The following is a 15,680-nucleotide window of genomic DNA, read 5'->3' as shown; positions in this document are numbered from 1 at the left end:
TCAGTGAGGAATTTCACAGACCTGAATGTTTCCACCTGCTGCAGGCGTAATGCCTGAAAATCTTTATGGAGGATTTTGAGGATGGCCAGGCGTGCGTCAAAGATGGAAAGGGTTTTTTTTTTTTCTTTTTTTTGGATGGCAACATGTCCACTACGTTGCTGTTGTGTGATGAAGCTGGCTTTGTTTCGAATACAGTTACATTGTTACATGGTTTCGCAAAAACAACACACTCAAAATAGTGTCCAAGTGTCACGGTTTGTTTGGAATCATGTATGATTTTCGTTCCACTTCTCACGTGTACACCACTTTGTATTGGTCTTTCATGTGGAATTCCAATAAAATTGATTCATGTTTGTGTCTGTAATGTGACAAAATGTGGAAAAGTTCAAGGGGGCCGAATACTTTTGCAAGCCACTGTAATTCCTGTTGTTGCCTTAAAAGCCTTCAATGAATAATCTTGCAGAAAAAAACATTAGTAGCTAAAATGTTTTCAGTGGTGCGCCATGTTCAATGATGCAGAGATCTCACAGTCTCTCACGATACTCCAGCATCGCTCTCTTCACTTACCTGTCGCCCTTCCCTGCTCTCTCAGCTCTTAATCTAATCGAGCATCTGTGAGATCTGCTAGAGAAACAAGAACCATGGAGGCCCCCCAAATTTTTCAGCAATTAGAGCTACAGTAGCTGGTCTGTAAGATCACACCACATGGGCCAGCCTTTGCTCAACACGTGCTTCAGTGAGCCTTGGCTGCTCAAGACCGATTGCTGATTTACCACTTTTTCTACCTTGGTCCCTTTGATAGATACTGACCACTGCAGACCAGGAACACCTCACAAGAGCTACCATTGTGGGGTAGCTCTGACCCACTCATCTAACCATCACTATATGGCTCTTGTCAGACTCCCATACACTTACGCTTTTTCCTTTTTCTAATTTTTTCCTTTTTTCTAGCTTTTGCTCCTTCAGCTTTCATTCAACATTAATTTAAATGCACACTTTTCATTTGGATCACCAGATACTTTCATGACTCTGGCTTTAAGGTGACTTATGAAGCTTAAGCAGCAGCCAGATGAAAAAAAAAATTGAATTTCCATGCCGAAAATGTTGTACTGATGTGGGGTTTTTTTGTCTTAAATCAAACAAGCACTCCGATAAGGTGGTTGCTTTCTTTGATCAGGATTGTTTTCCTTTACTCAACCTCAAGCTTTTGATAAATGCCTTAATGTTAAAAGGCTGAGCAGGTGTCTCTTGAGAACAAGATGTTTGATTGAAAAGAAACCAACTATGAGTGATGACAGCACCATCTGCTGTGGACTGTTTGTCACTCCCACACAAGATCTGGAGGTTGGGAAGAATAATTCACATGACTAATCTGATGTTTCAAAACTAAGTTGAATCTGACAAGCTGCACACCCTCTAGAATCTTTAAGACATTAAAGGAGTCTTACATAAGGCAAAAAATTACAATGCTTTATTTAATTGAGCAAAGAAAAAAAAACACTGTGAAATGTTGTGCAAAAAACTGAAACTCAGATGCAAGATTAACATTCATCAATGAGAACATTTGTTTTAAAAAAGTATATATAGTTGCATAGTAACTGATGTGAAACAACAGAAAATAAACGTGACTATTTTGAAATTAAGCGAGTTAGTTACTGCAGCACCACTTGAACACATTTTAAGCAAACGCAAAAAATATGACTTCATTAAACAGAACGAGTTGTTTTGGAGAACAAAAACATATGGTGAGCACCTTGCCTTGGGTTGTGACAGTTTTACATGACAAAAACCTTTAAGATGAACCTTGAAGTTACTTATAAAATTTTGTAAAAATTAATCAAGCAAAAAATAGTTTTATCTTGAACATATATATATATCAGTACTACATAAAGTGATGCACAGTGTTTAAAATGATTAAAATCATGATAATATGGAAATTATTTCAGCAATGACAATGCCAAAGGTTTTCCATCCATCACTTTGTGCCATCTTCAGCTGGATCAGTTAGCCTTCTTCTTGATGCCGAGCAGCTGAGAGACGATGCTGTGCAGAGCCCAGTACAGCAGAGAGAGGGAGACAAAGGCCTGGACAAGTTTGACAGAGGTGGTTAGGATCAGAAGACTCGAGTTGATCCATTTCATTCAAAATGACAACTACCGCAGTTTGTTAATACTTGTGTTAAGATTACCATTACCACCAACATTACTGGGAGATAAAATTAAAAAACAAACTAAAAATCTAAAAACTTGCAACTGCAGCGCTGTGTTATCAAAATCACAGTGAAATCTGTTCAAACTTTGACTAGAAAACAACTCTGTAAAACTTCCTGAGCTCACAGTCTGACTTTCTATTTACATAAATGGATGTAACAAATGATTTAGGGAGATTATGTCATTGATCAATTTTTTTAAATTGTGAACTATTGATATGGTCGCACTTTCAGGCCACAAGACTGCAAAGCTTGTTGCAAAACAACTCCATTGTTGTGATTAATATCATGTAAGACTAAGAAAATGTTTACATTTGATAACTTTCGCATTCAAATTTGATTAACAATTGTGCCCAACAGAACTCTTGTGCCTCAAAGAACAGCAACATTTTACGTGACTGGGATCAAGATGTGGTTATCGCTAGTGGATGGATTGAGTTTATGTATACAAGTTATAGGGCATGATGGTCTTGGAATGAAAACTAATTTATTTGTAATATAGTGGTAATACAATTTTATAGGTGCTTGACAATATACAGAGAATATGTTGTATGTTATGTAAATGTTTTCTTCATTTGGTTTATAAGCTACAAAAAAAGTCTCCTCCACTTAGAACTATTTGAGCACTGAAAGTACTATAAGCTGTATATTTGCTCACTTTTGTATGTATACATGCTCTTTAATTTACAAAGCTTAAGTGTAGCCTATAAAATGTTGTGCTGTCACAAGAGTTAAAAAAATAGATAAAAAAAAAAATTTCTATTACAACATGATGTTAAACTGTGAAAGCAATGCTGCAACTGAAAGAAAACAGACACCTCAGATGCAGCCAGTCTCAGGATGATGCAGAAAGTAGGCTTAGAGGTTAAGAAGCAGGGCTTCTCCCCCGATGCTCTCACAACAGGGTCACAAGGGTCACAGCCATAGGGAACCTTGCTATTCAGAGAGAACGAAGGGGGGCTTTGCCCAAAACAGCCCTTGCCTCCACTCCTCACTGGGTTCTGGCTCATAAACTGCATCCTACATTACAACTCAAGCCAAAATCAGACCGTTGTCCATCATAGGCAAAAAAGGCCAATAGGGAAAAAAAAGCCCAATTTCTTCCTGGACACGACAGCTGTTCTCCTCAGAGACAGAGAGAGGACATACAGCACAGACCTCTCTCTGCTTTTCCACCTCTCGCTACCTGCTCTGAGAACCACTGGATGAAACAAAAGCAAAGAAGGAACTCGGAATGTGATGATAGAATCAAACCAAAGTCTCATTCATTTTTCAAATGACGTTGATTGTAACACTGAACACCAGTACTTATATACACTTTAAAAAAAAAAAAAAAATCGTGTGTGTGTGTGTGTGTGTGTGTGTGTGTGTGTGTGTGTGTATGTATGTATGTATGTATGTATGTATGTATATATATATATATATATATATATATATATATATATATATATATATATATATATATATATATATATATATATATATATATATATATATATATATATTACAAGTGCCTATGGGAAGCAGTATAAAAGAAAATAGATTTGAAGGGAAGGTATCAAACTTTTTCCACACTACATTTAATTGGCAGCTACACCACCAAGGGTTTTCTACAAAACGTGTTTTGACACAAACAGATTAAACCATCTAACAGTATATAAAGTAGATAAAAATACCTGTAGTTTTGCCATCTAACATTAAAATGCTGCTGATACATTTATGAGTAGTACTACTGAAATAAAAACATACCTACATTCATACAAACAACTTTGAATTGAATGATTTACTCTGGAGAACATTTGTAAAGAAGGGTATTATAATTTTTTTAAGAACCTAAGACTAACTTTTTATAATGCACTGGTAATATTAGTTCTATTTAGTTCATTAAAACGTAATTAAGAGAAATAATTGGTCACTGACTCAAAAAAAATAATAATAATGAAGTGTTACTGTTAATTATAATATCTATCTTCATAAAGTTGAGTAACTGATAAAAATATCTGAATGTAAGTCAGAGGAAAACCTCCTTGAAACTGCAGATACTTATTTTTAATGTGAGCATTTTGATCAGCGTAGTTCACCTCGGATATACAAACACTGATCAGCTGTCTGGTAAGATTAGCAAAACAGGAACACAACACACATTTTGGTAAGTTGTAAGAAAACACTTTCTGATAACAACACTTCGACAAAAACATGCTATAGACAAACTATCACTAAGTGAGATGTTTTCAGTTAGGTTCAGTGTGTTTTTGATAAGGCTTGAGAATCATGTAGAAACTCAAATTTTAAATCAGCGATCTGCCTCTGCAAAATATTGGGTAGAGGTATTTCAATAGTTTCAACAACTCCCAGAAGGAAAAACAGATGGAAGATTACAAATCCGTAAAGCTGCATTGTGTTTGTCTAAGATGGATTGAGATCGAGAGCAGTATGCAGAATTGGCAGAACCTCGCAAATCACATTTCACTCAAACTAAGGACCGAAACATGACAGAGGTTTCTATCAAAGCCGCATGTTGAGGGCACCAATTTTTCCCTGTTCCCATCTCTCCGTTTGAGCCACTATGCTACATGTATATAGAGTCTGTAGGAAATCCATGTGGGACAGATTACATAGTGGAAGGAAGCAGGTTTGATCATCTACAAATAAGCACTACGGCCAGACACCACTGACTCCCAAAGTAGACATCTCAGCAGATCGACTCACACTCACTCAGTTTGGGGCAGAAAGCACTTAGTTAAGGGTAGTGCTTCAAGGAGCCACTAACATGTGGTTCTGTAGGTTTTTTCTTGTTTCTTTGTTTACCTTTGCTTATTCCATTTCAATACCAGTCTGGTTAGAAAGTAGTCACGCTCCAAGCTCCACTAAGAAATTGATGCACACCACATGTTTTGCTCAAAAGCAGCTCAGTTACTTCAAGATGCCAGTTTATTAGATACCAAAAAATAGTCTAGTAATACTCTATCGTAGTCGAATATGTTATGTAGTATAGTGGTAATGTTTAAATATTCTTAATAAGGATGCTCAGCTGTAGTTTCTGATTTGTATAAACTGCACCGTGTTACAAAAATAGACATTTGTCATGTCATGTTTTTGTTTACCTAAATTATCAATGAGATCAGATAAATAATAAAAATGCATCTCCCTGAAATGTAACTGCATTCATTGAAAAACTGTTTTCTTCACTTGGCTAAGCTAGAACTTGTTTTTGGCAATAGCTTAAAAATTCAAAAACTACAAAACTAAAATAGGGATGAAATGAAGCATGGCGGCTCTTTGTATAAATTTCAAGTCTGCATAAACATATAGATTAGTTGACATCTAAAGACTTGCAACACCTATTGTGTGTCTCTTTCAAGCTACATTTAATCACGATTAACCAACTTTACTGTAAGTAAACAATTATCTCTGCCTGGATAACATTTTAGTGCTTTACTCTCAGTGAAATGTCGCTTCAATGTGACCAGTTCCCACACATGTATTGGCCTTGAGAACCACACTCATCCAACACCATATTGAGCTGGGTCATTTTGGGTGCCGCTGATGGATATTAAGCATGAAGGAGACATTAGACACCCCAGGGTGCGCCTTAGTGTCCTCTAACAATAACAGTAACAACCTTCCAGCCTTCAGTGGGTTAACATGGCGGAGTCTTGCTGTTCTCCAATGCAGCTGCACTCGTGATTGAAATGAAAACAAGGCAGAATGGCTGCTGTCAGACGTGTGATATATGACCTGTAATGGGATGTTTCCAGAGCTCCCTCTCCATATGGCTGCCTACAGTCCACCAGACCTGGACTGAACTGCATCGGAAAATTATTCGGAGCTTTTTTTGTTTGAAACTGCCTGTGTGGGTGTAGCGTGCTACATCAGGACATTGCTGAACTGGTGAAAATAAACTATATAAAATTCTTGTTAATAATCCAAACGCCACATTTCTAAAGACTTGAGAGAAATGAAATTACAGTTTGCATTCTGTTTGATTTGTTATAACAATTTGGTTAATTTTAAGTTTATATAGCAACTCTGTGCTGCTTGCCACGTACCAGCGCTCTAACGCAACTACGCCACATTTGATAGCATTTGTTAATAAACAGAAATGCAGACACAGGTCTCTGATTAGTTCACTGGTGAGGTGTTAATTACTGGAGGTTCATGTAGTGTTAAAAATTATTAACATGAGTTTCAGATTGACACGAACACCCACTAAGATCAGAAAAAGCATCTTGAAGAGTCTGAATATTGTTACACGAATTTCTGCATTCTTTACTTCAAACAAAAACATGGGAGAAATTAAGTTTCGGGGGTTTTGGCAAGAAAGATTTTATAAATTGTGCAAATTTATGTACTGCATTTTATTTTTAAATACATGTATATAAAATATACACATTAGATTAGATAGAACTTTATTAATCCCTCGGGTGGGTTCCTCTGGGAAATTCGATTTCCAAAAAAGCACAGCACCGACAGAAGTTACAGAATATTTTTTATATATATATATATATATATATATATATATATATATATATATATATATATATATATGCGCACAAAAGGTATTGCACAGTGAGGTGAAGAGGCACTACAGCTTAGTTGTTCCCCCCTCCTTTGTCCTCCTGTTTCCCCTCCCTCTCCCCTTCAGGGAGGAGTTAAACAGTCTGATGGCGTGTGGGACAGAGGAGTTTTTAAGTCTGTTAGTTCTTGTCTTTGGGAGAAGCAACCTGTCACTGAACAGACTCTTCTGGTTGTTAATGGCCGTGTGCAGAGGATGCCTGGCATTGTCCATAATGTCCATCAGTTTCTTTAATGTCCTTTTCTCTGCCACTGTCACCAGAGTGCACATATTATACACATGCACAATATTATAGATTTTAGCCTGTCTTATATAAACTTTTATCAAGGGGAAATAGTCACTTGCTCACATGGTGTGGAATGATGCAAATTAACAGTGACCTTTAACCATTAAAAATTCTGGTGGGACTATTCTGGGACTAGGAAAAACGTTCAAAGTTGCTCTCACATGGGTTCAATTAGCCCACAGGTTTTGTATACAGTTCATAAGTACCTTTACCAAATATATGAGTAATAAAACTAATTAAAATGCCAAACATTGACGTCTTTATAATCCCCCCCCCCCAGGTTACTCTTTCATATCCTCTTGTTTAAGATCATCCACTTAGTTCCAGTGTTTTTGCATTTTGTCATCTCTGTGTTATCTGATTTTTGTTTTAATTATCCATTTCTTTTAACACCAAATCTTTTTTTCTATTAATATTTACACACTTTCCATTACAGCTTTAACATAATTTTACAGTTGTAGTAGTGCGTTTACTCTGTACATACTTGCGGTAAATAATAGTTGAAGTTTGAAATTTACACTTGGAAGTTAACTAATCACCATTTTCATCTACAGAAGTATGGACACATGAGCATAGGTAGCTTTTTGTGCACAGTCCCACACAAGTACACCTGCACATATACACAAAACATGTGTACAGAGAGAGAGAGGGAGAGAGAGAGAGACACACACACACACACACACACACACACACACACACACACACACACACACACACACACACACACACGACTTCCTGTCTGTTCATTATGAGCAGATATACAGTCTCTGTGCTGGTTGTTTGAGCAGACTCAGGAAGGATACGCCGAGCAGTTTAACGTCCCACCAGAGAATGAGTGTAGTGCCTACTCTGTAGCGCTGCCATGAGAAATATCGCCGTTACGCTCCCACGCACACACAACACAGCCAGACAAAACACATGTGAAACAGTAGTGGCTGCATGGCGAAGTGTAGCAAAACACAAAGTGGCCTGATGATATGCTAGTTTAGAGTGATACAGTTGTTTAGAAGTTTTACTTTACACATCTGGAGAGCTGCAGTCATCTACCATGTGTCTCTTCGAAGGTCACATGTAAGGTCAGCTACAACTCATCCAGACCACTATGCCTCATTGAGACCATACGAGAAAACCCAGAGGACACCAGCTTTCATATCTCTTCAGCACACTTCAGAGTCCAGCAGCCTGGCACCGCTTCAGCCTCAATAAGAGAAGAAGTCATCACCTCAGTATTAACCATGGTTCCCTGGGTGGCCAGATTGGCTGGTTAATTGCTAAAGAGCACACTAGCCAGCAGGAAAGCAGAAGGCGAGCTATTTGGCAAAACTCCAGAAAAGGAAATGAAAGCAAAAACAGTGTATGGAGCAGACAGGAGGTTATGCTCTTGCAAAATGAAGCCCCTGTTTGTATTTTTATGAAGCCGAGAGAAGATGTTTGGGTCCACTGTGGATTAGCTCAATACATTCCTCTAAGAAGAAGTACACATGAATGAGCCTCCAAGGGCCTCTAAGACGTGTATCTTTACCCTGATTTCTATAATCCACCCACTGACATTTATAAAAATTAAAACAGTCTCTGTTGTACATTCCTACTGTGGAGTTTGGTGCCAAGTGCATCTCTACAGGCCTGAGCCAAACCACTGGTACAGCAGCAAAACTTCTCTACAAATATCTACAGCCCAGTTTAAGTTTATTTAACTATGGCAATCTGAAACAAAAATCAGACCTCTTCAAAAGAACACGTAAATCAGCAGCACAGATAACATTAAGGAATTTGGCAGCAATATGAAAGAAGGACACAAATCTACCACGAGCCAGTAAGACACGTCCGTGCAAAGATGATAATTTGGTTTTCATAAGCAAAAATGAAGCTTTAGCTTCTGCAGAGGAAGAAGTCCATCATTTTAGGAAAGTATTAGTGAGTTTGGTCACCTTTGCAAGTAAATCACTGTCTCAGAGCTTCAAGACCTTCGTCTTTACAGAGAAGGATTTGTCCAACAAAAACTATCTAAGAATGATAAGTGGCCTTGTTATGGCTACTGCTGAGACCTTGGCAAAGCAGTAGACAGACTTCAGGTCCTGTATTAGGTCTTTTCTGTACACAGCAACTGCTGAATTTCTTAAGGACATAACTTTCTGATACCGTTTATGTGCTGTACATTTTTTAAGACACGTCACTGTCTTTCTCCTCCATTTGCCCAATTTCCTCATGTTCTTAAAGGACACGCTGCACATCACATAACGACACGCCAAGTTTTCATCTAAATAGCTCTTTGGGAATCATCACGCTGTTGAAAAAATGCTATTTTACGACTGCCCAACTGTTATCTTTGGCAAATGTGATGTAGCAACAGCCTTAAGATAAAATTGGAAATTTGTTTGAGTTAGGTGCCTTTTTATGTTTGAATGAAAAATAAAAAAAAAATCCCTTGAAAATGATCGAGTACAAGGAGCTGACTGGAGTTAGGGAGCAGCTAGTATCCAAAGAAAAGTTGAAAGACAGTCACAAAAAATATACTGTATTATTATTATTATTATTATATTTATTATCATCTTCATCATTAAAGTATGGCTCATTGAAAGGAACAAGATTTTGGTTGGTTTTTGTTACTATGAACCACATTATCAACAAGCTGCTGCACACAGTCAGCATTGCCTGTGTAGTGCAATGTGTCACATTTTGAGTGGCCAAAACCAGGTCCATGTCAATTATATGATTGTAAAAGTGCAGGTGCATGCTTGAATGTTTGGACCCCAGCATGAGAAACATGTGGCAGGTGTTAAAATGTGGATTGGAGATTTTGGCTTTAAGTGGTAGATAAGGACTCAAACAAAGTCTGAAAGTTCCACATGAAGTTCCAAGAAGAAAAATGCTGTTGGCAAACAGACCTTTTTGTTTTTTAAAACACCTTTTTAATTGTCAGGGTAGAAAATATTAATTGAGCCTCAGTTCATGCAGTTTGTTTTGTGACCGGACAGCAGAGAATGTGCTTATTGTGGTCACTTCTCTGATAGCAGCCACTCAAACTTTTACAGCCTCAGATTTGAAGACTTTCCAAACTTGAAACCCCCCCACTGCTCACAAATCCTGGCAGAAGGAGACATTTTCCAGCTCACTTCAGGCAAAAAGCTGTAGCTTGAACTACTAAGGAAAAAAATACACCACAAAGAATTTTACTACAAAATCAGACGTGTGATTGTTAGCCAGTAATCCAATGAACGTAGCCTCGAAAGAGAGATTAATAAATTGAGTCCTGAGTGATGAAAGCTTGCACTGCGATAAAGATAGCTAAATTAATATGCTAAGCCTTCATTCAGCACTATCGAAACATTTTACAGTATAAAACTTTAATTTATTCTGAACTTTAAACCTTTTATAATTTGTAATGTTTTGAATTTGCGAGCAGACTTCTTTGGAAACCGGCATTCAAGTTCTCTGAAATCAGCTTTCGGTGCCTTTTAGAATAGAGAGAAACCACGTGCACACACCAGAAGAGCTTTTGTCAGGTTCAGTCAGGTTCACACGCTGGCTCGGAAGCTATATCACAAACTGAATGACCCATGAATTAAAGCACAAATAGGAATACAAATTTAAAAGAAAGCCACTGTAGACCAGAAAACCTGATCCCGCAAAAGCCAAACTAAATATTCCTAGAAATCTCCCAAAGGTCCACTTTCTGTTAGATTTCCATAACTTTACCTGGCAAGTGGTTTGACAACATAAACCAAGTGGTTACTCTTTGACGGGCACGATCCCCTGCACATTGAGTGATAATATTTCACACTGTGTATGCTCGACCACCCCGCTGTTTACTCCAATGGAACAGTCCTACCCAGCATTTCTCTTTCAAATCCCTCCATTTTCTCTCTGGGAGGAGATTTCCTTTCCTTTTCCATTCCTGCGAGCTCTCAGATGATGTCATGCTCGCAGAGTTTCCACAGGCCCAAACAAGCCTGTTAACCTCAGCACTGCCTCTTGCCACCACACATTCCTGCTTCAAAAGAAGAGACCGCTAACCCCTCGCACCTGAGTTTTGTCCAGTGGAAACAACACAGCAACCTCTCACCGCCGACTGCCTTATCTGCTCACTCATGGCTGGGATGGTGGGAAAGCCGGGGTGTGAGCTGTAATTTTTAAAGACAAGTATGGTGATTTGTTGAAGATAAAGCGAATGTGTGTTGAGGCGAAGCCTTTGTGTTTGACATGAACTTAATAATATTGTTGTGACCTCTTCATTTAGCTGTGGAGCACCTCATCTTCCCGTTTAGTCTGACAGAAAAGGGATCTGAGAGATTGGTAAGTGGTATCAGCAGGAGAACGGAGAGTGAAAATCCTAAAGGGTTTAAAACATTTTTTACATGTATACGTTTTGGAATCAAAGGCATTACACAGATTTATTTTTCCTTCAAGAGTCAAACCCGCATGAGCTAATAAACTACTTAAATTCTTTTATTACAAGGAAACCATTCAGTCACTGTAAATGAAAAGAAAAGCAGACCATAATAAAAGCATCTCTGGCTTTTTTAAATTATTTTAGTTGGATGCCTTTTTAAAATTTTACATCCATCTGCAGCTATCAAGAATAATGGAGGGGGGGGGGGGGGGGGGGGGGGGGGGGGGGAACGAATTGTAAACAAAGTTGTTGTTTTTTTATTTCTTACTAAAACCAAAAAACTGGTTTGAGCCTGGCAGGTGAATTTTTATGAGCTCTCCTCTTGAATTGCTGTTAGTGGTCTTTGAGAGAATAGTTGCATAATTACTCTGGGATACAGAGTGTCTACGATCTGCTCTGTGGCCTGTTTTCTTGTGCCTTCAGGCAAAACCAGAGGCCCACACAGCATAAAACCATGTGTTACATCACAGTGCAAATGCCCCACCCACCCAGCCACACTGCAAACACAGAAATATAGGTGACGCAAAGGGTAAAAGAATAAAACAAAATGTTTGAGGTCAAACATAGGCAAAAATATAGCTTTTAGGTGATGACATCCTCAACTGCACAACGTTGTGGTTAAATCGATTAAATGTTTAGTTATTTAGAATCAAATTACTGATTTAAAGAAATGTTTATTTAAATCAATTTTTAAGCATAAATTACATATTCTCCAAATGCCACGGTTAGCTGCCTTTACGAGGTGTAAGGAGGTCCGCCCGAACAAAAGCTTAAAAAAGAAAAATAACATTTTAACTTGACCCGTCTCCTTGTGCACCCCTGCACTGCGGCTATTTTTATTTCACCCTGAGAAAGTCTCATTTTGACCTCTTCAACTCGCACACCCCCATGCACGCCCAAACTTGCCCACTGCATCAAAACAGAGACTCTTTAGCTTATGTTTCAGTGTGGAGAATGGGAAATAATCGGAAGAAAAATCTGGTTTGTAGTGCTGGTTAGCAAAGGTTGTGTTGGTGTGACCAGAAAACCCAGAAGTGCGCTGTGACCAGTGTACAGTTATTCATAGCCTTCTTAAATAAATGTCACTCATTTCAAACCTAAATGATTAAACTGTGCAGCCACAGCACAACAGGCTTTGTTTATTTAGATGTTTTAAAATTGTCTATCATGCATGCAAATCTGATAAGCTATCCAAGCTGACATTAATGTATAAATGATTTCTTAAACTCAGTATGTTGCGCACAATAAAGTGCTTAAATATTGACTGTAATTTAAACTTCTATTCTTCTATAGTTTGTGCACCAGAAAGACACAGATTATATTTATAAGCTGCAATATTTTGTGGTATGTATATGTAATTAAAATTTTATTTAAATGACATAAATTAAAGCAAATTAAAGCTAACAGCACACACAAATACAAATAAATATTACATGCACAGAGAGCTAAAGCTTCCATCAGCCCTGGTTACCAGCTTAGTCTCCTCTGAAGCAGTGAGGCCGTCATGTGAGCCGCACAGACGTGGGTTTGGGCGGGCGAGTGGGCGGCTGGGAGCAAGAGGCAGCCCTGGTTTACAGGTCAAGCCTGCAGCTTTACAAGGGAAATCTCCAGAGCCACTATAAATACCACTGTGAGTTTTAAGGGTGCAGTATATCACACCACTGGTTTTGAAGGACCACAAACCGACCTAGTTTTTTTTGTTGTACTTCCCCCTCCCCCTCTCTCAAATGTACAGTGAGTCTGAAGACAATTAAATGGGAATTTACCCCTTTTACATTTCGAGTGACTGTTAATTGATTGGCTCGACTTCAAAACAAGCCCTCCCTCTGTAACACGCGTCAGATCCATATATCACTTGAGTACCTTAAAGTCTGGGGGTGGTTCAACCATATTCCCCTTTGCTGAATTTCTGAACAAAGGGCACAAACATGTCAGGAACCATTTCAAGTAAATTGTGAGGATTTTCAATGAGCCCCACCTGCAAGCAAGACATTCATTCAGCTCAAACTGATGTACTATGACTTGAAATGAGGCCTAATGATTTGCTTAAGGAAACGGCTGCATAAAACTTACAGCCCTGTCAAAGTGACACAGCCGTGCAGCATGTGCAGCATAAATCACCCCGTTTCGTTGCTCTCGGGGTGATTGGTTACGCGGTTCATTTTAGATGAATTATTATTCATTCAGTTTTATTTCATTTTATGGTGAGAAAAAGAAAAGGTTGGAGCGTCTCGGGTTGTCATTTGAACACCTGAGCGCCACAGATGTGCAGTCAGAGGACATAAAAGCAGCGATTGCAAATCTCACGTGCAAATCTCATCAGCCAGCGCTAGTTAGCAGCAGACGACGTTAATTGGTTCCAGAAGTGTTGCTCTCATTCACACTAGCTGAGACGGCAAGCGGTGAGCGGAGGCAGAAAGCGGGAGGACAAAAAAAAAAAAAAAAAGCTGCAAGGGAGGGCAAGTAATGAGAGGTCAGCCGCCTTACAGTTGAGCTGCCAGAGCCAGAAAGGCACGCCAATTTTATGGTCAATTGGGCGACGCATCTGGACTCATAGATCACAGGGCTGCGAGGCTGGACTTAGCACCCAGCTCACACATTTCACACACACAACACAGACCACACAACACACACAATTACAGGCAAACAGGCTAGACACACACAAACCGAAGAAACACGATACATGAGGCATATGCGCATTTAATACCAGAGCTTCACATATTTTTCCTCAATGATTTCATAAAGTAAGGATTTCTAAGTGCTGTACTGTGAAAATCATACCACTGTCATCTTAAGACATTTTTTTCAGTATTTTCCATAGTTAACAAGCTGGAATTAGGCTCCAAGTATATAATCAGACTGATGCTAAATAAAACTAGTTTCAACATGCACAGAGATAGAAAACATACTACCACCAGAGAAAGCAATTAGTAAGTAGCCTTAGAAAAACATGCTCATGCAATGATTCACTGTATACCCAGTCTTTATTCTACACCCTAATAACAGACTAATTAGGTGTTGCTGGTTGGACTTTGTGTTTAGACAGTTTCAATGTTGCATATAATGTATTTTGGACAAAAACTGGTTCTCGTTTTCAAGCTGAACTATGCTTTGATGGAGGGAATTACACATGCGGCCAAACACTATATCAAGTCAAATGAATAAAGGATTTCCACCACATGTAATTATGGTACTTTGAAAAATTATATGAAATAGTTTTTGGAAATTATTCGGAAGGTCACCACATTGAGAATGTGAATATCAAAAGGTATAAGTTCCATGGGGTATGGGGTATTTAAAAAAACCTAAATAAAAAGGTCATGCGATATGACTGGAAGCTCCAGAACAGCTACTAACCTGAGGTTAGTTTGTTTTGTCAACTGCTGTTTCCATGATCTTTGAACCTCGGCTGCTGAGCCAAAAGAAACATAGTAGTACAAACAGCTACAATTTCCTGATGAATGAGCAAAATCAGACTGCGGATGAACAACATCATGCCGTGTGATGAAAAGCTCACACACACACGCACACACACACGTGAAAAGAGAACTCAAGGTAAGATTTTAGCCAAATTTAAATTTTTCTCTGTCAACAGCGCTGCTTTTAAACATCCATTTTACCATCATGTTTTAGTGCTACTTTTTTTTTCTTTTAGCAATAAGGCCATCGCATTTTGCTGATCCGGGCACTCGATTAATACATCAGATTTCATTCTTTGTTTTAACTGGTAACCGCCAATATCTGCAGCTGAAAAAACAACTTCACTGTGGCTAATTAATGTTATTTCCAAGACTTGGCCAAACTACAAACTTAAAAATGGGTAAACATGGCCTCTGGGACCAGTGCATGTAGACACGCCATCAAAGATTGTTTAACTCGTGAAAGGGACAACACCTTTGTAAGTAATCTAGACGAATACCTCATTTTGAGACAGGGAAATGGCAGCTAGACAGGTGGCTGTTAATTCAACGGTGCCGCCATTATTGTTGCACAACAACTCAAGATAGTGATGATATCACAAAATCAGTGGATAAAATTTAACTAAATTGTTTAGTGGATCAAATGGGCAATGTGAACCAGTTACAACTTGCATATCAACTAAGAGCAAACATCATTAAGAGGATGTATTAACACCATCAAAGGAATGCATAAAGACAGACCATTATTCACTAATAATCAATTCTGCTAAAAGAAAATGCTAAAGAAAGATGTTGCTAAA

General features: G+C 38.5%; 1 protein-coding gene across 1 annotated transcript in view; it reads right to left on the bottom strand.

Moving 5' to 3' along the window:
* Nucleotides 1-1,463: 1,463 nt before the first annotated feature.
* agmo (alkylglycerol monooxygenase) overlaps nt 1,464-15,680 on the bottom strand; it is a 49,637-nt gene continuing 35,420 nt past the window's right edge. Inside the window, exon 13 of the mRNA XM_080897638.1 lies at nt 1,464-2,084. Within this exon, the coding sequence (XP_080753764.1) occupies nt 2,001-2,084 (84 nt within the window). The 3' untranslated portion in view covers nt 1,464-2,000. The remainder of the gene's footprint in view (nt 2,085-15,680) is intronic.

The sequence above is a fragment of the Rhamphochromis sp. 'chilingali' genome, assembly GCF_963969265.1.
Source record: "Rhamphochromis sp. 'chilingali' genome assembly, chromosome: 11".
In the NCBI taxonomy this organism is placed as follows: domain Eukaryota; kingdom Metazoa; phylum Chordata; class Actinopteri; order Cichliformes; family Cichlidae; genus Rhamphochromis; species Rhamphochromis sp. 'chilingali'.
This window is presented reverse-complemented; position numbering and strand designations above follow the sequence as displayed.